The sequence below is a fragment of the Dermacentor albipictus genome, chromosome 7, assembly GCF_038994185.2.
Source record: "Dermacentor albipictus isolate Rhodes 1998 colony chromosome 7, USDA_Dalb.pri_finalv2, whole genome shotgun sequence".
NCBI classification, from domain to species: domain Eukaryota; kingdom Metazoa; phylum Arthropoda; class Arachnida; order Ixodida; family Ixodidae; genus Dermacentor; species Dermacentor albipictus.
Window position 1 is genome coordinate 43,802,586 of NC_091827.1, and position 27,068 is coordinate 43,829,653.

At 44.7% G+C, this 27,068-nt stretch overlaps 1 protein-coding gene across 1 annotated transcript in view; it reads left to right on the forward strand.

Moving 5' to 3' along the window:
- The window catches only part of LOC135915250 (glycogen phosphorylase-like), a 48,741-nt gene extending 23,197 nt beyond the window's left edge, over positions 1–25,544 (forward strand). The window contains exons 9-17 of the mRNA XM_065448267.2: positions 1,133–1,279; positions 4,774–4,937; positions 6,420–6,534; positions 9,479–9,580; positions 12,665–12,871; positions 14,847–15,068; positions 18,117–18,244; positions 21,082–21,216; positions 22,346–25,544. Of these exons, the coding sequence (XP_065304339.2) occupies positions 1,133–1,279; positions 4,774–4,937; positions 6,420–6,534; positions 9,479–9,580; positions 12,665–12,871; positions 14,847–15,068; positions 18,117–18,244; positions 21,082–21,216; positions 22,346–22,580 (1,455 nt within the window). The 3' untranslated portion in view covers positions 22,581–25,544. The remainder of the gene's footprint in view (positions 1–1,132; positions 1,280–4,773; positions 4,938–6,419; positions 6,535–9,478; positions 9,581–12,664; positions 12,872–14,846; positions 15,069–18,116; positions 18,245–21,081; positions 21,217–22,345) is intronic.
- Positions 25,545–27,068: the final 1,524 nt, after the last annotated feature.

Sequence of the window (27,068 nt, forward strand, 5' to 3'; positions counted from 1 at the left end):
ACCCTTTTGTGGTTCCAAAGAAGCCACTAGGTCCGTTCGATTTGCCTGCACCACTGTGAAGCCAGTTCACGGCGATTCACGAGAAGTTGGAAATTGTGCCGCACGATTTCTTCGGTGCAGGCACAGGGCAACACTTGAAACAAAAGCCAAGGTGTAGACGTGGTGCAGGCTTTTTGTTTTTCTGGACTAATGTCCATGTAGTGCATAAGTTTGAGAGATCCTGAACTGCTGGTATGATCGGTTTTTGAGGGGTAAATACACCCGCGCTTGCGTAGACACGGCAGGCGTATGTAAGCGGGGTTTTAATGATGCTTGAGCATGCGTACTGTGTCATCTGCTGCCCTGCTGTTTCATGCCTGTATGTGTGCACGAAGCCAGCACCGACGGTAGAGAGGGCGCAGCAAAATCGTGAAATAGCCCTTCACCTTTCCTGCACCTTTTGAAACGAACGCCGTAGTTTAGAGGGTGCCATTGCTGCACTGCTGAAACGAATGGCAGTGTGCATTCGTCATAAATGGGTTCAGGTGGTGCAGGCAAATGGGACGTACCTACTAGTTACCATGAGAAGGGGCTGGCAGTTGCAAATGAGACTGGTGACGACATCACGTTAACATTCTCGCACCAGCTTGCTCTGACATCATGGATTTGAGAGCATCTGCTTGAGCCCAGTTAACTTTCTATTATAAATTCTATTACAGAGCCATAATGGCAAGACTACAAAAAAAAGATATGTGAAATCTATGATGTCTTGCTGACCTACTAGCACAGGGGTTGCAGCATGAAATGAAAACGAAACATTGGCCTTGGCGTGCCATCAGCAATGGTACGAGCCATTGCTGATGATGATAGTTTCTGCTTATACAGATTTGTTGACGGACATGAAAAATGCACAGAACCCTAGCCATGAACAGCTTCGCTGTAAAAAAATCTTGGCGGTCAAAATTTGGAGTTCTGCTCACTGACAGACAAAAATGCACTGTATAGGTGGAGGACTATGTTGTTGAAAACACATCTCTTGATTATCCGAGATCAGGCCTAATTAATTTTCATGCTGAGGGTGCAAACAACTTTCATTCTTGCACAAAGGGTTTTTCACTCGTTCACGTTTTTTCTGCTTTTTTTTTTTTGCTAGGCTGTGGAACTGACGACAAAGACATGTGCCTACACGAACCACACGGTGCTGCCAGAGGCCTTGGAGCGCTGGCCATGCTCCATGCTGCAGAACATGCTTCCGCGCCACCTGCAGATCATCTATGACATCAACGCCCGTTTCCTTGGCGTAAGTCTCGTACAGTCGAATCTCAATGTAACAAAGGTGTACCTGCAGCGGGAAACTTCAGTAAATCACGAATCTCGTTCCCTCAGTTTTTCTGTGTCTCGGCAGTAGTAATTACCTCACGTGTTCCTTGAACAGCCATGGCGGATACCAAGTGGTCGGGGAGCAACTATACCATGATCGAAATTGGCCAATGACCACCACAGTGGATAAGTCAATATGGCATTCTGCTGATTGTCTGGGTTTGATTCTGAGCCACAACTACATTCCGATGGGGTGGCTTGCAGCGACACTCGTGTAGTGTGCTTTGACTGCACATTAATATACTCCCGGGTGGTCTTAATTAATCTGGGGCCATCAACTGTGGCATCCCGAGTAGCCCGGCCACTGTGGATTACAATCCTGTGGAGCAGGATTACAAAGGCAGAGTCGGCGCCACTGAACAGCAAGCAGCTTCGTAGCGAACGTCGAAGCAGCTAGGCCTAGCGTTGCCGCAGTGGTGGCCACGGCTGCCAGCGGATCTGCGTGCGAGAGCGCCGCTTCGAGGCGGCGAGGTAATCAAAATGGCAGCGGTGGTGGCTTCAATTGTTGCCGTTTCGGACCTGCGGTCATGGGAAACAGTCCAACAAATCGAACGGCGAAAGTTTTTTTTTTTTTTTGCTTCCGAAATTTTTGACGTTCTGATATTGACTCTATAGGGCATGTGGCGGTGCCACGAAGGCGTCCGAACAATCGGGAGTCTGTGAGATCGGTCGTCGCCTGTATTCCTATATACTAGGGGTTTTGAATATTTAAAGTCTTGAAGGTACGAATGGACGGTTTGCAAAATAGTGAGCGCCATCTGGCGAGCAACAGGCAAAGCTGCAGTGCTCTGCGTGCGGGAGTATGTGGTTAGAGAGCGAGTTTCGTTTCTCGGCTGCTGCCTGGCCTCTTCCGCGGCAACCGCGTGTGTTCATGGCGCCAAAAAATAATTGAAGACGCCGTCACTCCGTTCCAGTTCATACATGTTATAGACCTCCGACTTCTTGAAGCGTACCACTCAAACTGATCGCGTGTGGCAATATATGCTTTCTATAACTGCCACTATTCGCCAGGCTCGTCGAGGCTCGGCACTGAAGGACGATTACGTTAAAAATATCGTATATTTGGGGCTGCTGATGCCAGCACGGGACTGGTGCGAGCGAAATACACTCCTTCAACAAAGAGCAGAGTGCGCGCCGTCGAAATACGCTGCCGATGTGTCGCCGAGTGTTCACACTTGGTTTCGCAGAGTGGCCGCGCGCAGCGACCACCGTGCAAGGCGGCTAGCCTTATTTGCTCTTTGCTGCCGACAGAGAGAGAACTAACTCTGCGTTCATTTAACCGCTAGATAATCGTCCAGACGCTAAAATACTCACAAAAATAAACACTTTATGGCCCGCTCCGTTTTCATCACAAGCGCCGTCGGCTGCTGCTTCGACAACCGGGAGCTAGGCCTGCCGGCTCGAGCAATCGGCGGCTGCCGACAAAGTCAGTGCGCCGAGCGCGATGTTCCGCTTACGAGAGTTTATCCTACTAATATGGCCCATCTGGAACAAAGCAAAGCTTTGCGGAGCTGTTCGACATGTTACGACGGTCCTTTTTTCGCGCACGGCAAATACGGGAATGTCTCAAACGATGCACCGTTCTCTCGACTGTATACGCTCTAATTGCCATCGATGAAGACGGTAGGCCTTGCTCGCTGGCCGTGGGTGTCGCCGGTTACGAAGAAGCTTCTGATAGGAATTGAACGCATAGTTTTTTGCGAGCTCTTCGACTCATGCATCGATATTAAAAGGCTAAATAAGAAATACATTTGGCTATCTGTACACCGTCAGCAGAAAAGAGCAAACCAGCCGAACTCCGTCGCATGGTGGTCGCACCAACTGCCCTCGAAAGGTGTGTTTCGATCACTTCAGTGGCGTAGTACTAAAAGCTGATTGTCATATGAGGCGCACTTACGACATCACTGTATAATATTTAGTATAATAACATGTCAGCGACAACTGAGTGACACCACTCCGCGTTCGCAAGCGCTGTCCGTTCTCGTCCCCCCATCCTGAGCTTTTCCTATACCGGCAAAATTCGGTTGCGTTTAAAGGTGTCTCGAAGCTTGCGGGCCGAAATAACCTATAGCGCGATGAGAACCGGCTCTGCGAGGAGCGAGCAAGTTGTGTGCTGTGATGGCATCTCCGGCCGTCGCTTATCCATGCTGCTTTCCTAGCCGGATAGCTCTTCTCGGACGGAAACCGAAATAAACTCGTGCTCTGTTTGCTGGTGAAACACTTTGTGCACAATATGCAACACAACGAGCCGTCCTTTTCACGAAAATACCGCGATCATAACCACCACAAACCGTCGTCTCAAGGCGCGTTATAGCTGCGTTGGTTGTTCGGCTGCTTCTCGTACCTAGCCATGTAGAGGGCGCTCGTGATAGCCGTGTTCGCGCATGCGCAACAGTATTTTTGCAAACCGTCCATTGAATATGACAGACAGCATTCATATTCGAGAAGGAACTGGTTGGTATCTTCGAATATTTCAAACTAATTACTTTGCAATAACCGACTGTTAAAATCCTGTTACTGTTCTTCCATGCTAAACAAAGTGTCGCAAATTATGAGAAGTGAGATAATGCAAAAAATCTTCAAAGCAATGCCAAAACAAAATAGTAATGCAAGCTTTGTATTAGTTTGCACACGGGAAGCCTAACTGCATATGAGCCTGTGATGTTTGCTTGTGGTCTGTAATTTAGTGTATTTGGCACTTTAGCCAAGTAGCAATTTTATCCTTTGTTACAACTAGTGATGGAGATCGCTGGAGATTGCTTGACGAGGCCCTTGTACTACAGTTGACTTGAATGGGATGATGATTAGTACTATGATGATCCTTGATGTAACTTGCATTGAAATGTCATTTTCAGCACTATTTGTTATTAGGCTGTTATACAGTTGATATTGCAACATGAATATAATGAAGTATAGTGTGCTCTTTTTAAAGAGCTGGGTAACTTAAGGGACCATTGAAGTAAGTTTCGTTTATCAAGTTTAATTTACCAAATATTGATCTCAAGGGTACAGAAGATGCTTTTTTGTAGGACACTAAGCCAATAAGTGTAGCAGATCTAATTTCAAAGCTTCTTCTTAAAATGTTTCTACTATCATGCAGCTGCTGACCTAGCAGCACAAAACATAATTACAAAAAAGAAACAAAAAGTGATTTAGTAAGAAAATTCTTGTTTTAGTGAAAGTTTTAGTAACGCAACAATTATCAAGCAATAACAAAGTAAAACAATAACAAATTCGGAGTGTGCATGGTTTATATGGCAGCATACAATGCAGCATTACTGTGCGGCTTACTTCACCAGATAATGCATGCTCATGCCTACTTCACCACGGTTGCCATACCCTTGTGTCTGGTGTGCCGTTCTACCCGACTGGTTCCACCATACGCCGGTCAATTTGCGAGCGTGCTTGTTCCAGGAGGTGAGCAAGAAATACCCCGGGGACCTGGACCGGTTGCGGCGTATGTCGCTGGTCGAGGAGGAAGGTGAGAAGCGCATCAACATGGCCCACCTGGCCATCGTGTGTTCGCACAAGATCAACGGTGTGGCACGGATCCACTCCGAGATTCTCAAGAAGGACTTGTGAGTATATGCGCTGCAAACTACGGTTCGACAACAAAGCCGTCCGCTTTCGCACAAATTAAGATGAGCCAGAACTGTGCCTGTTGTCATGCCACCTCTGAACAATTTTTTAGTATTAGAGCCAACGGACACTATGCAACCAATATAGTTAAGTTGTCAAACCCACTTGTGACAATATTCAAATGCCAATAAAATTGCATTGTTATAACCGGCTTGCATGAAAGAAAGTGCAGGGGACAAACATCACACATTTTAATTTTTTTTTAAACTTACAGTCGAAGCCACTCATAGCATTACCAGTTTTAACAATGCTCGGACAACAATGAGCAGCCCCAGCACCGTGAACATGTGCCTGCGTTACACGGTAAAATTGACTGCTTACTACAATGTTCCCATGCCACACTACTGGCTATAACAAACAAATCTGGCTGCTGGGTGTCGCTGCCAAAAAGAAAAGCGAAATCCAGCAAAAGAAATAAAATGAATGCAAGCCTCCGCATTCGCCTGCCTGCCGCACACCTAGCTTTGCCACACCCGTCTTTGCACCGCGCATGGTACACTTTCATTACATCGCCCTACACATCACGCACCCCTCTCCCATCTCCCTCCCACCCCTCCAATACACAGGTCGACTGCACCAATGTTAGAGGGGTGACAGGAAAACGGGAGAGGCATGCAAGGCTGGTCATGTGACAAAGGCATCCCGTGAAGGGTGCGTGGCACAAAGGCTGGTGCAGCAAAGGTGTGCAGCACACTGGCGGATGCGACAACCTGCTTTCCTTTCTTTTCCTTTTCAAGAATTTTGCATTCTTTGTAATTGCATTCTCAAACACCCTGTAGAAGATTTAATTATAACCCATAATGTGGCATGGGGGGCAGACCTGGCATACATCTGAGACTTGACTTCAGGTTGCGTCAACAAGAAAAAGCTAAGTGAAGTGCATATTATTGCTCATTGTAACTTTAATTTTTTTTGGTGTGCAAACCTATGAAACACGACATAGCCTGCATGAAACACTTAAGAAACCATTACTGCATTGTCTTGTGCGCAGGCGACCTTCCCTTCAAGTTCCCGAACAATTTGTTCAGCTGCCATCTTGTCTGGACAGCAGAGTGGCCTGCATTGTTTTTGAGTTGGATGCTGTCTTTGCGAGGCTGCTTTCTATGCTAGCTTTGTCAGAATTGTGTTGAGACTTAAGATAGCTGCTGTCTACTTAGCTACCTGTTTAGCTGTTTTTGGCGAGTATTGGAACACTGCCTTACTGAGTGTTCCTGCATGCTTGCAGTGAGGAGCATCCTCTGAAACACATGACTGGGACTGTATCATGTATCATTTCCAAAATCCTTCGATCCCATTCACTTTTCATCTTTTGCACAAAATGACTGACACCAGCAATAGTTTGGGCTCAGCACTATGCATTTTATGCAAGGATGGAAAAAACATTGTAAGCAAAATGTGGCCCCCGCTGCTGGCATCTGCAGGTTCAAGGACTTCTATGAGATGTACCCCGAGCGTTTCCTGAACAAGACCAATGGCATTACTCCCCGCCGGTGGCTCCTGCTCTGCAACCCTAGTCTGGCCGATCTCATTGCCGATGTGAGCCTCGCCTTTTGCAGCCACTTCATGGCAATTTTTTTTTTCAAAGTTTGGTTGTGGCATGTGCAATCTCATTTGGTGCGCAACTACAGTTCCCGACTGATAATTTGGACATGCTTGATTATTCGAATAGCTCCTCTGACCGAAATTTTGGGCACCTTGCAGTGTGCTGCGCGATAATTTGGGCACCAACTGCACGACTGCATGCTAATTTGACCACTGAATTGAGCAAGAATAGGGATATTTAGGTTTTGATACGTCACTGCTAGCACTCGCCGACCACGCCCAAACCGCAGGACAAGCTAAGCCAAGACAGTAAATCGTAAAGGCTACTTGCCCGGTTTGTCATGCGAGTTTCATTCACGTAAATGCCAAACCGTGTTGTATAGCAACACGGTTCCGGGCGAATTCTTCAAGCAGTGTCAAGTGGCGTCAACTCAACACTCGACATCTGCGCAAGCGAAATGCCGGACATTGGCTGTTGCGAAGAAATACATGATAAATTGGCTATTACAGTGCTGTCAACTTTTGTTATGTTGCCAGGGGATGAAGACTGAATGGATGCATTGACTGTACTACTTTTGTCTCGGTGTAGTGACAGCATGGCAACAGTTGAGATACAGGCCTTGATTTTGTAGCGATGCTTTCCGCTTGATTCTATGTCACTCTTGTCGGCTGCCATTCACGGCCACCTGATCCTGTTAGCATGGGCAAGGTGGTGTTCTGACTACTGACTGACGAAGCATGGAAAGGAATAGCATAAAAATGGGCATCACTACAAAAATGTGGGCATGAATTGTCTGAGACAAAGGCAAGCATACATGTGTGTAACAACATATTGACTCTGGTGTTAACAGTGAAAAAAAAGTCGGTGCTTGTGGTGTCGTCTTCTCGTCTCGTGTACCATCTACGTTTTGCGCTGTTAACACCAGGATGGAAAACCAACAAACCCAAGCTGCTATTCTAGCAAGAAACACATAGACAAAATTGGGTGATATTCTTGGATCATTTTAAAAGATACTTTCACTTTCACAATATTTCCAGTGATTATCGCCAGATGCATCGATGGCAGACAACAGTTATCACTGTAATAAGACAGCGAGCTTAACTCTGTACCGAAGATGCCGTCACTTGCAGGTGCCAACACATCTTGCACTAGTCAAGCAAAATGGAGGGTATCCCTGAAAGCGATGAACCGACAGTATGGCACAGCTTTTCTTGCGACTTGTGTAATATTTCTTATTTTCTGGCACGTTCAGTATTTCAGACTCGCAATTATTCGGGCTGTTTGGCAATCACCGTCTAGTCCGAATGATCAGTCGGCGCCTGTATATCAGAGATGCATGAAATGCAACAAGTGCACTTAAATGTAAATGCAATATTATTGTCAATGAATATTGTACAGTGACCTAAGTTTTCTTCTTTTGAAAAGGACAGTGTATAGGCAAGCCCGAGACCTTCTCATAGGGACAATGGGGTCGGTTTTTGCAGGCAACGCTAGTGCCACCTGAATTGTGATGGCAGTTGCACTGATACCAGAACAATGTTCACCCATTAATACTAGCTGAAGTTTTGAATATATTCACTTATAATCTAAACTTAAAAACGACAGGTGATGGCTGTATAATGTCTAGTTGCTTAGAAAGTTCAATGTGTGTTAAAAGCACAATGACGGTTGTGAGGAATAGCGCACAGCAGACAACTGAAGTCAGTGTTGTCTGCTTCTGCTATTGCTGTTGCACTGCCCATAGGTATATGACAATTTCATCTCCTTCACATAATAAATTAGCTTGTACATTTGAAGGTTGGTGCTGCTGCATAGGCTGAGCGAAATGACAGTGCTAATCACATCAACTTGCTGCAAATAAACAGCTTTATTACAACAGCATCGATGTTTACATGAAATAAATGCATGTAAATAGCATTTCAGAAGATATACTGGTGTGCAACATGCCTAAGTGTTTATGTGCGAAAAGATACTACATACAGTCTTGTCGAACACTTCTAGTGAATATAATCTGTCCACCGCTGAATGAAGAAATGCGTCCTGCCACATTGCAAGCTGGCATATTGCTAAAGTCCCTCCACTTATGTAGCTGACGATGTCACACCACTTTGTTCACACTAATCAACAAACTGCAGCTCTATTTGAGCATAAACACATAGCTTTCACAAGGGCAAATTCTGTTGACTGTTCTGGTCCAGACAGCCTACTCTCTCTTGCGGTTATCCATTCGAGAATTAGTCACTATATAAAGCTTTTCATAAGCTCAATTTGCTTCAAAGAGTTCAAAATTTAATAGAGAAATGTTTCTGTTTACGTATTGGTTTGCATTATTACAAATAAAGTTTACAATAAAAAGGCTCAGCTGGCACTTCAATTACCACTGCCAGTGGTGGGCTGTCATCGTTTCGATGGTGGCGACACCCCAAGGCTGTGATGCAAACCATGCCACATGCCACAGGTGTGGTATAGCTGCAACCATGACTATTTGGGTGTTGAAGTTTTGCTATTATTGTAATCTGAATTTAGGCATATTAAAAACCGTTATACAGTGAAACCTAATATAAAGAACACAGATGTAACAAATTATCAGATATAATTACATAAATATAAATTTCTTGATATCAGCATTCAACAAATATGTGCTTATAATGAATATCAGGCATAGCGAAAGCATTTTTGTGTGAAATGTTACTTCGTGATATCACGGTTTATCACTTTCAGCAGTTCCCGATTAGATATGTTGACAGGCAGAATGCCTCACTCCAATGAGGAATTGTGCCGGATGCCACATCATGCAAAAGTACCTCCGCAAGCAATCATTCGAGAATACAGCCCCATGTTTCAATTCACTCGAGACTTATGATCCGAAACTGACTCAGTGTACCTATCAGCTCTCGGAGGTTTCAAGGTGTCTGCCTTTCTTTCTGTTGTTCCCAGAAAATTGGCGAGGACTGGATCGTGCACCTGGAGCAGCTGACCAAGCTGAAGCCTCTGGTCAACGACAAGACATTCCTGCGAGACTTGCAGAAAGTGAAGCAGGTCGGTGCTCCTTGAGAAAAGAAAAGGAAAGAAAAGAACAATTGCTTTAGGAAAATCGTGCATATGACTTTTAGCATGTGCTTTAAAAGACGAGAGTATGAAATGCCACTTTTGTGAATTCATGCACGAGACACTGTCTTACATACCCCTACAGTCTGTGGGTCAGCACACAGCCATAATGTTGACCCCTTTAGTGCTGTGTACACAACTGTACATACCATGATAGCGCATCAAAAGGAAAAACGCTACAGAACGTAGCAATGTTTAAAACATGCTGCCTACATCTTGACACTTCTTATTGGACTTTTCCTGCAAGTTTGATAAATATGTGCAAAGTGTTTTGGTGAAAGGAGCTTGAAGGTAAATGCCTATTGTGTTGTTTAATCTTGCTTGCAGTACAGTTGCGTAGTGGGCTCGCTTCTTTCGTTGCTTCTGAACATTTTACATTAGTGATATTTTTTTCAAATGAGTGGATGGGTGTCTTCTAAGTATGCTGAGCATGCAATATTTGACATTCTCATATTTGACATTCCTGTAAAAGAGTTTGTGCACTGAGCTGACGTTATGTAAACTTTACTAAACTAGCTGAAGAAATAAAGCTTAGTCATCTGGTCTGCTGCAGTACGCTTTTAACGATTCTGAGGATGCAAGAAGTGTGGTAAAACTAAATTTCCATTGACAGAACTAATTGGCACCTTATAGGTTAGCGGCCACAAATTTTCAGGCCGTTTAACGAGCCTAGTTTTGGGTAGCGTAGATTTAGAGCAGGCTCTGTGGAAAATTTTACCTTTGAAATACAAGTGAACACTTTATGAAAATCTTGCAAATTTACACGTTTTGATGCCAAAGCTGCAAACGACAACTTCACCACTTGCCGTGAATGCTGCAAAAACCCAGAATGCTGACACCCAGTGTGGTTTCTACGTATGGACTTCGAGATTTGGTGGCACCCGTTATACATGTGAAAAGTGTGCTGGTATTTGACACATTCACTAACAACCATGTGCATACGTCACCTGCTGAGGGGCTATCTAAGGGCTGTTAGAAGACAGTTGTTCAACTACCGGCCTGCAGCTTGGCCAAGATTGCAGCAGTGGTATTTGATGCCTATTTATAAATAACCAATTTGTCCAAAGTGAAAACATTGTTGTAGTTGTACTTTAATTGTTGTGTTCGTGCATAGTAAATCTACTATACTAGTTGATAGGACATAACATATAGCTGCACTAAATTACCAGTTTAGACTGGTAAAAGTATTCTTTCAAAACTTCATTTTAATTCATTTGATGAAAGCGTGTTGATTATCCTTAGGGACATAGTTGTTAGTTGGGTTACTTTTTATTACCGACTGGTATGTTACGAACATGAACATGAAAAAGAGCCGCTGTCGTCGCCCAGTAGCTACGGCATTGCGCTGCTAAGCTTGGGGTTGCAGGTTTAGTCCCTGCCTAGGCAACCAGATCTTGACGGGGGCGAAATCCAAAAACGCTCGTGTACTCAGATTTAGGTGCACGTTTAAGAACCCTAGGTGGCAAGTAAAACTCGAGAGTTTATATTTTTTTTAAGGTGAAAAACAACTTCTTTTGCCTAAACACCCTAATTAGCGGAAGGCATCTGCATGCATGTGGCGAAAGTAACTCTTCTCGTGTTTCTTCTAAAATGTGCTTTTCTTGGCCTTAACACGGAGATAAAGCTTTAGCATTGTGTGATAGGCTGGCATGTCAGTGCCGTATTCTGGATTTTCATGTCAACTCTGAAGTATTCAAAATGAAATTCATTGCTGTTTTCTTGTAGTCTGTGATCGCACAATTGTATGGATGAAATTGGCATTAATTTTCGTGAAAAGAAAATGAAATATACAATGTCTTCAAACCACCTAAATAGAGTTCCACGTGCACCTGGCTTTATATTCAAGATGAATGGTCTACGTAATCACTTCCATGCTCCAAGCACTGAGAGACTGGCAAAGCATTGGAAACTTCCAATGGTGGTTTTTATTGCAAATGGCACAGGGAGGCTTACAACAAAAAACTGTTTCCTGAACTAGTGCTGACCCTACACTGAGTATTATTTCATTTTTGGAGCAATGTTATTGAGGCAGCACACTTCGACGCAGCAAAGCAAGTTCATACATTATATTCATTATTATCATCAGTTTATTTTTATGTCCATTGGCAGTACAAAGGCCTCTCCCAGCGATATTCATTAAGTATAGAGAACCCCATTGATGGGTTTTCTGAGGGATCGCGAGGACAAAAAAAGTAACATCTGGAGTGGGGGGAACGTTAACCGTGAGGAAGGCTGCAAATCTCCACAGCCATGTCAGAAACAGTTCTGAATGCCTGTCAGTACAGTTATTAGATGTCTTGGTGCTCATACTGTGATGAGAAATGGCGCATATGCGTGAATATTTAAGGGACACTTGCAATGTTGTATGACAGTGACCCCTTTCAACTCTTACTATGCTTTGCAACACTATTTCGCTTATGCTTCACCGCATAACATGGTTCTATTGTGGCGAAGCTGACTTGAAGGAATTGACTATGCTAGGCATACGAGACCCTTGCACGCTTCAATAAAAGTGTAGCCCTGCACTCGGTGGATCTGGCCTAGAGTGCGCGGTCGCCTATAGGTTTTAACCAATGCATACTTTGCTTCTGGTGCTTCGCCAACTCCTGTGCACGAATGCAGCACCTGGCTTATTGCAAACTTTGGTTGCCTGTTGCAACGCACCGGTCACTTGTTGCAACGTACAAGCTGGCTGCATCTCTAAATTTACATAACTGCCACGTTCAAGCACAACGTAAGATGCAGGAACATTACAGATTGGTGACCTATCAAGGGGAACATGATAACATGGAAGTCAATGTTATTTAGGTCGGGACCATGAAAGCACGGCATAGCCGTCGTGAAAACGCAGCGGGGTTCCACTGTGTTGGCATCTTACAGTGAGTGTCGCTAAATGTTTCCGCACAACAACTTGCAATCGACATTAGCAGCAAAGTGCACTTTTTCAAAGCGGCACTGAATTTGCCCATCTGACAGGGGTATCACGCGGGCCCATGCTGATTCCTTTGGTTGCAGGAAAACAAGATGCGGCTGTGCGAGTACCTGCACAAGACGACGGGCATCAAGCTCAACCCATCGTCCATGTTCGACATGCAAGTGAAGCGTATCCACGAGTACAAGCGACAGCTGCTCAACTGCCTGCACATCATCTGCCTGTACAACCGCATCAAGGCAAACCCCTCGGCACCCTTCGTGCCACGTACCATCATGATCGGTGGAAAGGTGCGTAGCTTGCTTTCTTTGTTTCGTTCGTGTTTTGCCACTCGGAAGATGTTGATTTTGCCATAACGAAACATTGGTGCCATCTGTGTCAGCTACGGTGGAAATGCAGCTTTCATTGTAGCCAAGAGGGAGTCGTGTATAGACCATTTTGCTGTTTAGGAACTCTGGCAAGGCTCTGCAAGTTCTTGTTGCGGAAATGAAGTGGGCAAAAAAGACAGTGGCAGACTACAGTAGTGCCGGCAAAACATAAGCTTGCAGATTTAAAAATTTTTCTTTGCAGCTGATCATAATTTTACAAATCAATTTCAATATAAAACGTTAAATATTTGTGCTTGAGTCATGATATACAATTGTCTTATATAATGATGTGCCTTATATGTTGAGCCACCTTGAAAACTCTCTACTTGTATTGGCATAGCTGGCTGACAGAATATGGGATCAGAATTTTCTTGGCATCGTAGGCTCACGGCTACCAAGGCATGTATAAAACAGTCCATACCAGGCTCACCCATTTAGGCAACACTCGGTAGATAGTGAAAAAATTCCAGCAGAAACCATATCGAAATGGCTGTCAACGCTAATGCAATTAGCGTTGAAGCAATGTAGTGACGCACCTTATTGGCCGCCACTGAAACGAGTCATGTATGACACATGTGCTGCTGCCGAGCTCCTCTCTTGTGCTTCCTTTTGGACACGCTGCACCACGAAGTCAGTGGGTGGCACCATTGTAAATACATATGATACTGATTTAATTCTTCCCAGTGCCAGATAAATTTTAAGGATGTTTTTTGTCATTGAAGAGAGGCACATACCCAGCAGTACGTACCCAATGGCCCAAGTAGATGTCGGAGGTTAATTGCAGAGTGCCACATAGCCGGTGCCGCGTAGCCGGTGCCGCATAGCCGGTGCCGCGTAGCCGGTGCCGCGTAGCCAGTGCCGCGTAACCGGTGCCACGTAATTGGTGCCACGTAACCGGTGCGACGTAATTGGTGCCACATAACCAGCACCTCATGACCAGCAATGCATAACCAGCAACACAACCAGTGAACCAGTTTGGCATGAAATAGGCTCATTGAAGAGCGGTACATAGCCAGTGACAAGTACCTAGTGACCCAAGTTGGCATGAGAGGTTACATATGGACAGACAGACATACAGACATACCGCAAACTTCACGAACTTATTCGAAGAATGCTATTCTCATCAAACAAGGCAGCTGCATGAAGACGTAACTTAGATCTTTAGTGATGCAAGTCACTTCTGTGTCGACAGGCCAATAAGTGACCAGTGAAGTGCCGAGTGAAAAGGCAACTGATTCACTGGAAAGCTGCAGATTGGGCTACAGTAAAGCAAATGCCAATGCTTTATCCGAGCAAAAGCTTGGAATCTGCATAGGCTTTTATTGTAGCTTTTTGCTGCTTTCTGGATGGGATGCCAGCTGCCCCCATTCTCGGCTAGAGTCGGACACTCTATGGCTTCTTGACATATGAATGCAGTTGCATTAAGGGTAAGCAAAAACAAACAAATGTAAATTGTTGCTCTGGTGTGCATGCAACAGGCCCTGAATCTCGTATCTTTCAGTTAATTCTTGGGGATTTCATTCCTTGCTCTTGCTACCTTATGCTTAAAAACAATCCAGTGCTGTTAAGTATTATAGTCTGCACGCTCAAGTGGAACCCCAAGTGACACTGGCAATATGCGGGATGATGTAGGCACAGCCACGGTGGCTTAGTGACTATGGTGTTTTGCTGCCAAGCACAAGGTTGCGTACGGCTTCAACTCCTTGTTGTAGTAGCCACACTCCAGTAGGGTCAGAATGCAAAGGTGTTAATGTACATTGAAGCATTGCAGGAGGTCGAAATTAGTCCCAAACCCCTCTTCTCGCCTCCCCCCCCCCCCCACCTACTATACAGCGTTCCTGATAGCCAGTGCTTTGCATTGAGATGCAGCACCCCACAATTTGATTTGATGATGCAGGCGGCTCCGGGCTACCACATAGCGAAGCAGATCATCAAGCTGATCATTGCGGTGGGCAATGTGGTGAATCACGACCCTGTGGTTGGGGACAAGCTGAAGGTGATCTACCTGGAGAACTATCGTGTCACCCTGGCCGAGAAGATCATCCCGGCCGCCGACCTCAGTGAACAGATCTCCACCGCCGGCACAGAGGCTTCAGGCACCGGAAACATGAAGTTCATGGTTGGTCTCCTTCCTGTGATGTTTTTGTTATTTTGCCGCCAGAGTGGCCTGCATGTGTTTAGTTTTTCACTTGCTGCTTCTGGGCATTGCAGTGCCCATTGCCAAGACTTGCTGTTAGCCCAGTTTGTGCATGCTCGACATAATGTGCACCTCTCCATTGCCCGTTTCTTTTCGTTTGTGTGTGCATGTTTTTTTTCTCTGAGCTTTCTTACCTATAAAGTCAAGTGTCCACGCATTGTATTCTGCTGCTTCTGCACCTCACTTTTACGGCTGAGCATGGTGTTTCTGATACTTGCCCCTAGATCCATTGGAGATGTGGCTGTGAGGGTTTCTTCAGCAACACTTTAACCAACTTTGTGAATGACTGCAATTACAAGCACTGGCTCGGTTTGGTTTAGGCTTAATGCATGAAGCAGCTACAATGAACAACTCTCAATTGGTTTCGATTGCTTAATTGCCACACTGCACATGATTGTTTACAACCGTGCCTGCCTGCCAAAATCCATCGTGCACGGTGTCACAATGCAGAGAAGGAAGGGACTTGACGCACAGCAGTTCCTGATGGTATACAGTAGGACCTCGTTGACGCGGTCCCGTTCGCAATCGAGAACACAAAAAATGACCCGATAGATGTTGCGCTCATTTTTTACCGGTTTATATGTTCCCGGAACACGGGATTTTTACAGGATTTTTTGGCACCCACGTTCCGTACGTCGCCAAACTGCGATCGTATGACACATTTTGCTACCGCTATATCCCATGTAAACAAGAGAATGCATGAGGTGCGCACGACCGAGAATGATATCTAGCTGCCCGCTGCGGCAGCTTCACCGCAATACTCGCCCGCCCCCCTCACGTGAAGACGCCAGCGTGCACCCAGTTCCTCATTTCGGTACCAGCAAAGCTTCTCTGGGGTCGACGCACGCGGCATTCACAGCTATCACCACAATTACTACTGCGATAAGCATCTTTGCCTATCTGTTTCACAGTGCATGGTGCTTTTAAAGGCGATGACCAACCAAAATACAATGCCGTTTCGTACTGCAGACTGCGGTCGTATACGTTTTCCGGCCACTAGATTGGCAGTGTACTGCACACTTTTAGTAGGCAGTGATAATCCAAATGCGCCGCCGTTTCCTGCTGCAGGCGGCACGATGTGGGCATCGCGTTTCGCATCGGCGGCATCCGGCATAGCTCGATTTCGTTTCGGTTTCCCGTCGCCCTCCTAAGAGGACTCGGACCCAACTCTGACGCGGCCTATCCAAATACATGTAAAACGCAAAACCGTTTTCCTGAGATAACCCCTGGACCGATTTTAGCAAAATTTTTTTTGCATTTGAGAGAAAGTTAAATTCTAGTGACTGTTGCAAGTGGAATTTTGATTTAGAGCTTGAATTTTGTTAGATTCTCAAAAATTCGAAAGCTTGAAAAAAGTACAAGCACGAAGTTTACAAATTAATAGCTCTGCATCAAGAACAGATATTGCGGTACTGTAAACGGCACCCTTTAGATCATTGAAAGTGGACAAATAATTCAATATGTAATTTTATATCTTACATCGTGAATTTGTTGCATTCTGTGCAAGGGTTCTGCAAAAGCTGTATTTTCATATTATGCAATTTTTTTAGATTCATGTGTGACATATCAATTCTGTCCACCTTAGATGTACTATTAGATGCAATTCACAGAATTGTGATATCATTTTCCATTGCTGAGTTAGAGTTGTAAACTTGATAGTTTCATTTTCTGAAGGTTTTAGATTTTCGCCAATCTTTAATAAAAAATTGACAACATAAATCGAAAATTCGAAACCAACAGACACTAGATGTTAAACTTTTTTTTTAAATGCAACAAATCTCAATAAATTTGGTGCAGTGGTTGCCAAAAAAAACGAATTCTCCTTTTACATTTATTTAGATAAGAGCACCCATGCTGATGCTTCCTTTTAAAACACCACGCAACAGGAAAACAACAAAACCCATTTCCAGTCGTAGGAGCATCACTAGTTCGACACGTTGGCATCTCATGCCAGAATGATCCGCGTGACACTTCGCATTCCGTAGGTGTCAGTTAAGCCTGTAAAATGGTATGTTTTCCCGGTTAGTAAGTTTTTTCTGGTGTTTTTTCCCAAACATGTGAATGAGGTTCTACTGTATTTGACTGGTCACCCCTTTGCGCTCTTGAGCATTCTGTCAGAGTGCTTTGCATTCAAGTAGTCAAAATCGGGCACCAAAGCTACATTCAAGTGGTTCAATTCAGTCACTCCCCACCACCACCCCTTGGTCTCAGAAAAATCTGCTGCAGTTGCATTTTTTTTGTGTGTGTGTGTGGAAATGTCTTGTGCCCGTGTTCACTGACCAGCCGAATGTACCTCGAGACGGCGCGTGTGCTCCAGCTGTCTCGAAGGTCAAGCCACGCATTGGCTGTGACCTTGCTAGTGTTATTCGGTTGCAGCACCACCTCGAACGAGGCAATGCAAAAGAGTTGTTAGACCAGTAGGTTCAGACCTCGGAGGCCATGCCACATATGCCACTCTGTTTTGCCCTCCATATGCCGGCATGCATGACATGTTTTGCAAGGCAGGTGCAGCAGGCAACCGAAAGGAAGCATGTTTCGACAGCACTCTAACGTCAGTTTGAAGTCTGATTGAATAATCTAATACTGATAACTCCTGCATAAATGCCCTTTCTCTCTACACTCGCTAGAGTGCTTTACTGAAAGGCTCACCATTGCATTCTCTGTACAAAATTTGTCACTAGAAATGTTGTGTATGCTGTAAATCAATCGTGAAGTTGCAAGATGAAAGTTTCTTCTTAAGCATTCTGGTTGTCCACTCACTCATTAGTGGTCACTGCCGGCATGACCGCACCAAATCTAAGCACTTGTGAGAGAAGTTTTTATTGTTTCAGGCATTATAAGTAAGTGTGCATGGGTTATATGTAGGGGCAGGTTATGTATGCAATATGTGGCATCCTCGGCAGTGCCTTTGTGTGGATGGTCTGTTCTTCAGCTACAAACGTTCACGTACCTGATCGCATTTTTCTTTAGCTGAACGGAGCTTTGACCATTGGCACCCTGGATGGTGCTAACGTCGAAATGCGAGAGGAAATGGGCCCAGAGAACATATTCATCTTTGGAATGAACGAGGAAGAAGTTGAAGCCCTCAAGAAGAGGGGGTGAGTGCTGTTTGAATCTTGTTCTCATGAGCCACTCGTGTGCAGAGCTTGCCGTATAATTGCACCTGCTTACTATGTTCGTACGAATGGTAACACAAGATTCCTTCATGACATAAACACATTCACCTTATATTTGGATGTGAGCTCCGAATACCAGAAGCCCAAATAAGGGAAACACTTTTAAAATGCTCTTCTGGCTAAGAAGCTGGCTTGTTTGTGATTGCATTTTATGGTATGTTTCAAGTAATACTGTCAAGTTTGGGTGCTGTACTTGTCTGTTTCATGCAGAATAAACCATCTGCTCATCACCTGCGGGGATGCAGGAGCAAATAGGTCATTTTAACGGTGAAAGAAATGGCGGTGCTGTCTGTCATTATTGGGATGAAAAAAGTAAAGTGCAGCCACGTCTTATCACAACAGTGACTGGTGGCAGCACAATTCTGTTGCTCAGTAGGTCTGGCATCACCGCATCGTGCACACTTAAATAAAATTCATTCTGGACAAAACAGGATAGTAGTGCATATGAACATAATGTTAAACCAATACAATGTTATACTGCACACAAAATTTTAGTGCAAGTGAGCTAGCGGTTTCAGCCAAAAGAGCCATTTATGCCAGTTTCCCTCATTTTGCTGAACATTGTGGGGATTGAAGTATACCCCCGCGCCTTTGCGCGGGCATTCACCTGTTCTGTCATCCCTGCGCCGCTCCCCTTTCTCCTTGTGACGGTTGTTGCTGGTGGCGCTCCACTCATGGTGGTTTGTGGTGGGGACACTCGCATTGCCGTCAGGGCCTTGCCGCCGTCCGCAGAGCGAGAGCGGGAGAGATCTCTCCGGGACAGCACTGTGTACATTTTACTCTCCTCTGTCCGCCCCTTTGTCAGAGGCCCAAGCCATTGGAGGCTTGGGCCTCTGGAGGCCCAAATTATCAGAGGCCCAAGCCAACGGAGATTGCCCAAACTCTTATATGGGGTCCCATTGGTTATCGCAAAAGCAAGCAGCATAGCTGTGGGGAGAACATGACAGGGGAGTCTACTTGTTATTTCCTGCCTGCAAAAGTTAATTCTGCAATTCTTTTTAATGATTGTGCAATTTGTCACAAATCGAGCAGAAGTTCGCCTTAACCCAAACTCTGTGTTCTGTTTTATGGTAATGGCTGTGCTCTCTCCGCTGTAATATTGCTTACGCAAGCGGAGGAACAGTCACGGGAAAGTCAGTCAGCTTGTCTTTAATAGTTCCAAGCTGTGCATTTTTCAATAAGCTTGTCATAAGCATGTGTCACCCTTGATTGTGACAGGAGATGCGAAAGTTACGTCTCACAAGCCCTTGAATACTGGACTTGAATACTTCTCCTGACTAGGTTAAGTTGTGTGGGCTTCTCACCCTTGCTCTTGGGACAAAGGAACAACAACACAGTAGTGAAAACAATCACAAGGGCATCTATTGCACCTTTCATGCACTAATGCTTGCTAGCCGACTCGGAACACACACTATGTCAATGGGCATGGGAGAAATCTAGGAAGTCCGAGTCACTGCAACCGGACAGCAAGTGAATATGTTCGCACCATGCTGGGCACCAACGCCTGGCTGTTTGCGTGTGTGGTCATGCAAATTGCGGCGCGTTCGAACGATCAGGTTCGTTCATTTTGGTGTCCCGATCCTAGGCCATGTGAGACGGTCTTGTATAAGCATGGATCGGCGCACGTGCAGAACATTCGCACTACTTTCTGACCCCGAGCCAATGGGAAAGAGCCTACTACGTGTCTTGCCCGACCCATCCCGCTATTAGGTGACGCTAGCAACGCCACACTTGCGCCATCTCTTGTAATGCGCTGCAACCAGACCGACCGCCACCGGCACTAAGCTACACAGAGAAGCCAGATTACAGGAGACACTAGATATGCGGGGAAAACAACATATCAGGGGACGCGTGAGAGTCGCACATCCCCACAGTTGTGACTGAACTTTCTTTCTGGACAGTCCCACAAAATCTGGGACAGGTGGAAAATTCTTGTTGCATCACATATTGCGAGTTCGTTTTATTATAGTATGGGTACTAATACAATTCAAAAATACAATTTCATGAGTTGCCAAGTTTCCCTTCACATTAACATTACATTACATTCATGTTACATTCACATGGTTGCAAAGGTTTCATGAAAATGTGGGGTACATCTTTGCTGATGCCAAACATATTTTGGCATTGTGGTTGCAGAGGTAGTCAGCCTACTTTAAGCAGCCAAACCTGGTGACAGCAGTTCGCGTTACTATTCTTAAATACCTACTCCGAGGCCTCAGGATTTGGAAGCCTGGTGCTTTCCCACTCATTCCCCCGATAGCCGGTTCCTCAAATTCCAGTCATTACTTCAATTTCTACAAGATTCAAAAATGGTCAATAATATCTGAACTGGCCTCCTCCTTCGTCCCTCCTCCACTCTGATGGATCCACATCCTGGGGGCGGAAACTTTTTATGGTTATTTTAATAAATGTTTTAACAACAACAAGAACTGGCATTCAGAAACAGCTTAGCATGTTAGAACTTAAAGGGGGATGCTGCCCTTTAATGCCGACTTTTTTATTTGTAGATATATCTAGCCAAATTTGTGCACCTTGTGCATTTCGGCGTGCCGATTCCAAAACTGTAATTATATATGTCCTAGGACAAGCAGTACCTGACATACCATAGAAATGGGGCAAGCCGTTTCAATGGTATATCAGGTACTTCTATCAGGGGAGCCTCCCCACTTAACATTTTGAGTGTCCTGCATTGTAGTGTTGTTCAGTCCGTTTATGCCTGTCATGATACGTGTGTCTCATGTCATGAACTCTTGATGCAGCTACAACGCCTGGGACTACTACAACAAGCTGCCAGAAGCGAAGAAGGCCATCGACCAGATTAACAGTGGTTTCTTCAGCCCATCCAACCCAAACCTCTTCCATGACCTCACCAACGTTCTGCTCAACCATGACAGGTAACTGTTTGGCTTAACCTGCATGTGTCATTTGGTGTGTGTGCATGATTCACGCACACCACGGTTGTTTACTTGAGCAGGTTTTGGGTCCTTGGAGAAGGTTACGTGGTATTTGTTGTGGTACTGTGCTTGTTGTGTGCATCATTTTCATTCATATTGTCCATACGCTTTTTCAGCAACACTAGCAATGTGCATACAGTTGAACCACATTAAAATAAAGTCTAATTCGATATGGAAATACCTTCATAGCTGATATTCGTCATAGGCCTACAGTCCATGGATGGCTGTTACGAAAGATCTCTGTACAACATACTTTCAGATATAACAGACCAATCTTCTCACTTAGTTTTGTCTGCATATATTATCAATGCGACATATTCTGCTCTAAACGAACTTTGCTGTAATGGACTATTGGCTACAAGAGACATTTTTGGGCGTAGATTGTCTAGATGATATAAATATAACATACCTTGCTGCGGCAATGCGTGCGTGCAACATTGAGTGCCATTTCCAAAAATGCGCACTTTCTCTTAAGCAACGAGTAAAGTAGCAGCAAGCTTCCCGCAGCAGCGTGCCATGCAATGGCCCACCGGTGGGGAGTTTTCGCGTTAACCGCTTCAGCGGCCACCTACCATTGCCTCCTACCACTGCCTGCCCAGTGCCAAGGGTGCCGCGAGGCCTAACCAGCTTCGAAGAGACGGTGCTTCAAAAACAACTTTCGATGATCATCGAATGCATCGTTCTGAGAATGCTTTATTCCTCATCACATCAGTCGCACAAAAAAAAAGAAAAGATAGGCTGCTATTTGTTGTGTTCAGACTGCGAGGCATGTAATACGATCAGGCCATGTCACGTGCTGTGCAGAGACGGCCAGACGCAGGCTCAGAGCGTAACTTGTCTCATTTGTGCTAGATATGACAGTTGAACCACGTTAAAATAAAGTCTAATTCGTCTCATACCCTCATAAAAGGGAAGGTGTGTGCAAGGAAGGTGTGTAGGAACAAAGTTCACCATTTACTGTTTGTAGCGATGTCACGGTGCATCGGCACAGGCATCATAGATTCTTGCTCATGCTGCAACATTATTTTCTCTCACTCTCTCCATCTTTGTGCCTGTACGCATCCGTCAGGTTCTTCCTGCTGGCCGACTTCGAGTCGTACATGAAGTGCCAGGAGCGGGTCTCGGCCATGTACACGAACCAGGAGGAGTGGACCAAGATGGCGCTGCTCAACATCGCCTCGTCGGGCAAGTTCTCAAGCGACCGCACCATCTGCGAGTACGCCCGCGAGATCTGGGGCGTCGAGCCTTCCTGGGAGAAGCTGCCCCCACCCCACGAGACCAAGGGCGACGACGAGAAGAATTAAAAAAGATGGTGGCCACACGTGGGACTTCGACAAAGGAGGCCCTATTGCCCGTCAACCGCAAGCACGTGCTGCTGTTGCTTCTGCCACCCAACAACCCACCGACGTCCATGCTGAACTGACCATCTAACCACCGTGGTTCTTAGTCCCTAGGCCTTGAGGCTCTGTTCCTAGTAGAACTGAGAAAGAAAAAAAAATGAAATACAAAATGCTGGCCTCATAAAGCAGTAGTCACCACCGAAAAATTTCATTTTGTTGCTGTATTCCTAGCATTATTTGAACAAGACGGAGTTTCACCAGAAGCTGGAGACTTGAAGTGATCAACAGAGGACAAACAATTACTGTCTCTGGAACCAACATTTCTTTCATCAGTGGGTGGCCTTAATGAGGACAAGCAAGTCCCTTGATGAATTGTTTGCTCCAGAGCCATCACTTGTCTGTTGATCACTAGCGTGTGTTGGCGTTATAGATTGCTAAGCTGCTTTTTGAGAAGGTTGCGTACAATGTGAAAGTCTTGTGGGATGTGACAGGTCTGGAAATTTAAAACGTACTCAATGCTGTAAGTGAAAGGATTTGCTGATGCAACTCTAAAGGATTAAATCTATGGCTTAATCGGAAGTTCTTGAAAGTGAAACTGCGTAAATGGGAGCGCTGTGTCATTTGTAACCATTTGTTCGGCTTCAACAAAGGCTGCAATGTAGCTCTACTTTAAGGATTGTGGGAGAAAGGTTGATTTCGCTGAAGTTCCGCTACGTTGCGTTAGTTGTTCTCTTCAATAATTTTAAGTCCCCTTAAAATGTTCAGAAATGATGCTCTAGCATTCGCATACCACAAACAGCCCATAGCTCTTGACATTATAGTGCGTGGCCCTAAAAGGGACTTCTGGCTAGGTAGCCAAGCAGTACTGTTGGCAGAGTATTCTCTGAAGCCAGAACAGTCCACTCTTGTATACCATGAGTGAGGCACTGCTTTAGTGTGCAGCGGGACTAGTGTCAAATGCCTGATTAGAGAAGCAGTGATCGTAAGCTTTTATTATATTTAGTATATAGCATGTTTGTTTGTACAGGCTCTCATCACAATTTTCAGTCTGTCTGAAGCAACAGGAGTATAAAGGTCAAGACTGTTTCTTAATACTTACTGGTACAAGATACAGAACACAACTTCAAACACACGAGAATGACTTCCGAGTTGAGAGAGCTATTGCTCTCAATGAGTTAAGCGTGCTGTAATGCATCAAAAGTTTGGCAGAAGCTATCAGATCATTTCTATTAATATTTGCAAGCCCAATATCTGTAAGAGATTTTTAATAAGGAAAGTATGCTAAGTGCCACCTACTCTAATATGCCGAGTCATCAACCATGCCCCCTAAAATACTACTCTCCCTCCAAGAAAGGGAAGTTCTCAGTACCTTAAGGGCTGAAAGAATCGCATCTTTTGAGCACCGAGATATACCGGCCACAACCAATAATGGAAGTGTCATAAAAATTTGCCAGAAACATCCTATAATGCTTTGTTTGGCACGCGATCAAAAGTCATTGTATGATATGCCTAGAGAAGTAAAAAGTATTTCAAGATAACTGGAACATTCTTGGCTTCCCTGAAGCTGTGTTTGCAGGAGCTTTGAACTAGTAACTGGCAACTTAGTGACTGGTTCTTGCAGGCGCCAGTCACTGGTTTCGATCGCATAGGATTGCACGTGTGGCTCTTGAAAAAGCATGGAAAAGGGAAAAGTAAATTTAGGAAGTGGGCAACCTGTCAAAGATGTGGGACTACTTGGGATATTCTGGTACGCTTTGATTTTTTTCTTTCTTGCACAATGTGCTTGCCTTGCAATGTGGCAGCCACATTCTGTTTGCGATAGTTGCATCGCAATTACATGGTCACATTGCCCACATCTTGCAGCGGGGTGGCCAGTATTAGCGCATTGCGGAGAGTTTAGTATAGAGAAAAATCGTACTTACTACGTTGATAAAATTACCTAAGCTCAGTATTCTTTCTGGGTTTTTCACCATCCTTTCTGCATTTCGAAAATTTACTACAAGTGGACAACTTGTAAAGCTGTACCATCGAAAGTTCTTTGATGAGTGGCTTTGAACTACAGAACAATCCCAGTGTGTCTTGCACTGGCACAGGCTGTGATGGACACAGACAGCTTTCACATCTTAAGACGCAAGCAGCAGCAAATGTTTTCGATTTGCGGGCAATCGCCTATAGCCTCGGAACACCAGTCTTGTGGAAAGAGACCTGCTCGCATCAGTTTCCCTACGAAATGCAATTCCTCAATGGATGATGGGTGCCAAGTTATGGTCTCCGCCATCTTGAAAGCGTACTGCAAACTGCCCATATGTGATCCTAGTTGTCTGCCATTGTGTTTCTAGAGAAGACTGCTTTTTATCACTCCTGCAAGCTCGTGACGTCCAACTTGTTTTTAATGCAATTTACCCATTTTCTTTCTTCCTTTGCTACTGCTGTTATTTAAGCTCTGTTATTGTCTTTCAGACAACTCACCTATTTTTTGTTGTTGAATTTTCCATTTGCGTGGAGTGTTATGTGTTGCACGTCGTTCACATCCTTTATCTAGGTAGCAATAAATTTTTTGAGGTCTTTCACTGTAGCCTCAATATTGCCCCAAAATGGCTGAAGCTGTGCTCTTTGTTGCCAAGAGGACGGTCGTGGTTCCTGAATGGTTCTTCCCCATTTCCTGCCATGGCTTGGAACATCTAAATATGTACCAGGTGCTTTATTCTAAAGCTGCCATGGTCAGAGACATTTCAAGTAAATGATGAAGAGCGAAGAAAATGTATCGGTGTTTGGTGCAAGCATTGCAAACTGTTCCTGTTCAAGCATGTGTTGTAGTTATTGCGGCGTGCTGCAGTCATGTCAAACGTGGCAGTCGCACAAATGTCCACGATAACGATTAAAGAAATGTTGAAACCTTCAATCAATAAAGCTGTTGTATATTCCTTGTCCGAGATGCGCTGCATAGAAAGCTGTTGTGATGCTAACGTGTTACAGGGGTGGTAGTATCGACGAAGGATTAACCGTTAAAAAGTATCCCACTAAATGATTAATCTTCATCGATGTCCACCTTTCATTTAGTCGACTTGATCAATTAGACATGTTCGATGAATCATTTTCTATGGTTTGGCAGGAGTGGCACAAGCATTTTGAACTCTTACTAGAATGGCAGAGCATGAGCAGCGGCTGTGGTAGAGCGACTGTAGACCGTTTTTGCGAGTATCGAGTGATGCCAAGCAGGGCGCTTCTCCTATCTTCCTCGACACCGCACATGCCGCCTAAAGTCGGAGGCTTGGAAATGCCCTCGCAATTCAAGGCAATGCTATGGAAACTGTCCTCGCTCATCTTGTCACTCCCAGTCCACTAAAGATGTGGCACAGCATTCTCGACACCGGTTTGGAGCCTGGATTTGACATAACAATGGAGTTCGCGTCCGTCCCAGCAAATCCTTAGCTTACGAGCATCTATTCTCGCATGCTGGTTGTGTGGCCATTCAAATAAAATGTCGGTTTCACCCAGACATCCCAGCCAACTGACGTTCCGTCGCTCTGTAGAAAAGAGCATGTGGCTTAACGTCCTAAACCAGTAATTTTCTTTTGCCCTGTGCATATAGCATATTTTAGTTGGACTTCACCTTTCATTTTTGCCATTTTTCTTATTTCTTGTTTAACTGTAACATTGACTCACTAGTGCCATGTGTCTTGTTTAATTCTGCTTGAAGTGTCATTATATAAAATATTCATATCTTCAAGGACCACTAGTGCCAACTCTATTTAGTATTTACAAAGTTACAGATTCTTCTTTCTCAAACTGAATACACTTGTATTTCTAACTCTTAAACATTAAAATATAAGCTCCTACAAAAGTAGATAACTGTGTTCCAACCTTTTTAATGTGCCTGGCAAAAATTTCAATTATGCAATCGATGGGAAACCCTGCACTGAAAGCAATTAATCAAAGGCTAAAGGGATGAATGATCAATTGTAATTCAAATAAAAAAAAAATTAATCGTCTTAATGTGTTAGTATGTTTGTTTATTTACAAGCCTAACAGGCTACAAAAGAATGGAGTATTACATGAGGGGGAATGCAAACAGTCTTGCAAAAGAAGCAGTGGTTATTTTTTTATGCAAGGTGTTTACCCGGTGGTTTTACAAGAGGACAGTAATAGGGGCATAAAAAAAATGGCTGATGATTACGACACTCCCTAAAGCGAAATTTGAGTGCAGCTCGTTACGAATTTTCATTTCGCAATATAATGAGGCAAAGAATTTGCGAAATCGCCACACCGAGGACAGTGGGCCAGTGCCGTTAGCTCCTTATTTTGTGAGCCAGTTTCAAAGCTGCCTCGCCAAAGCAGCCAGTCTCGAAGCAGTTTTGCCTGCTGGTGTCGATGCCTGCTTTTGTCTGTGCATTTCGTTGTCGTACGTGACAGGGCGTGAAGCAATCATTGTTTTTGGCCCTGTTAGATATG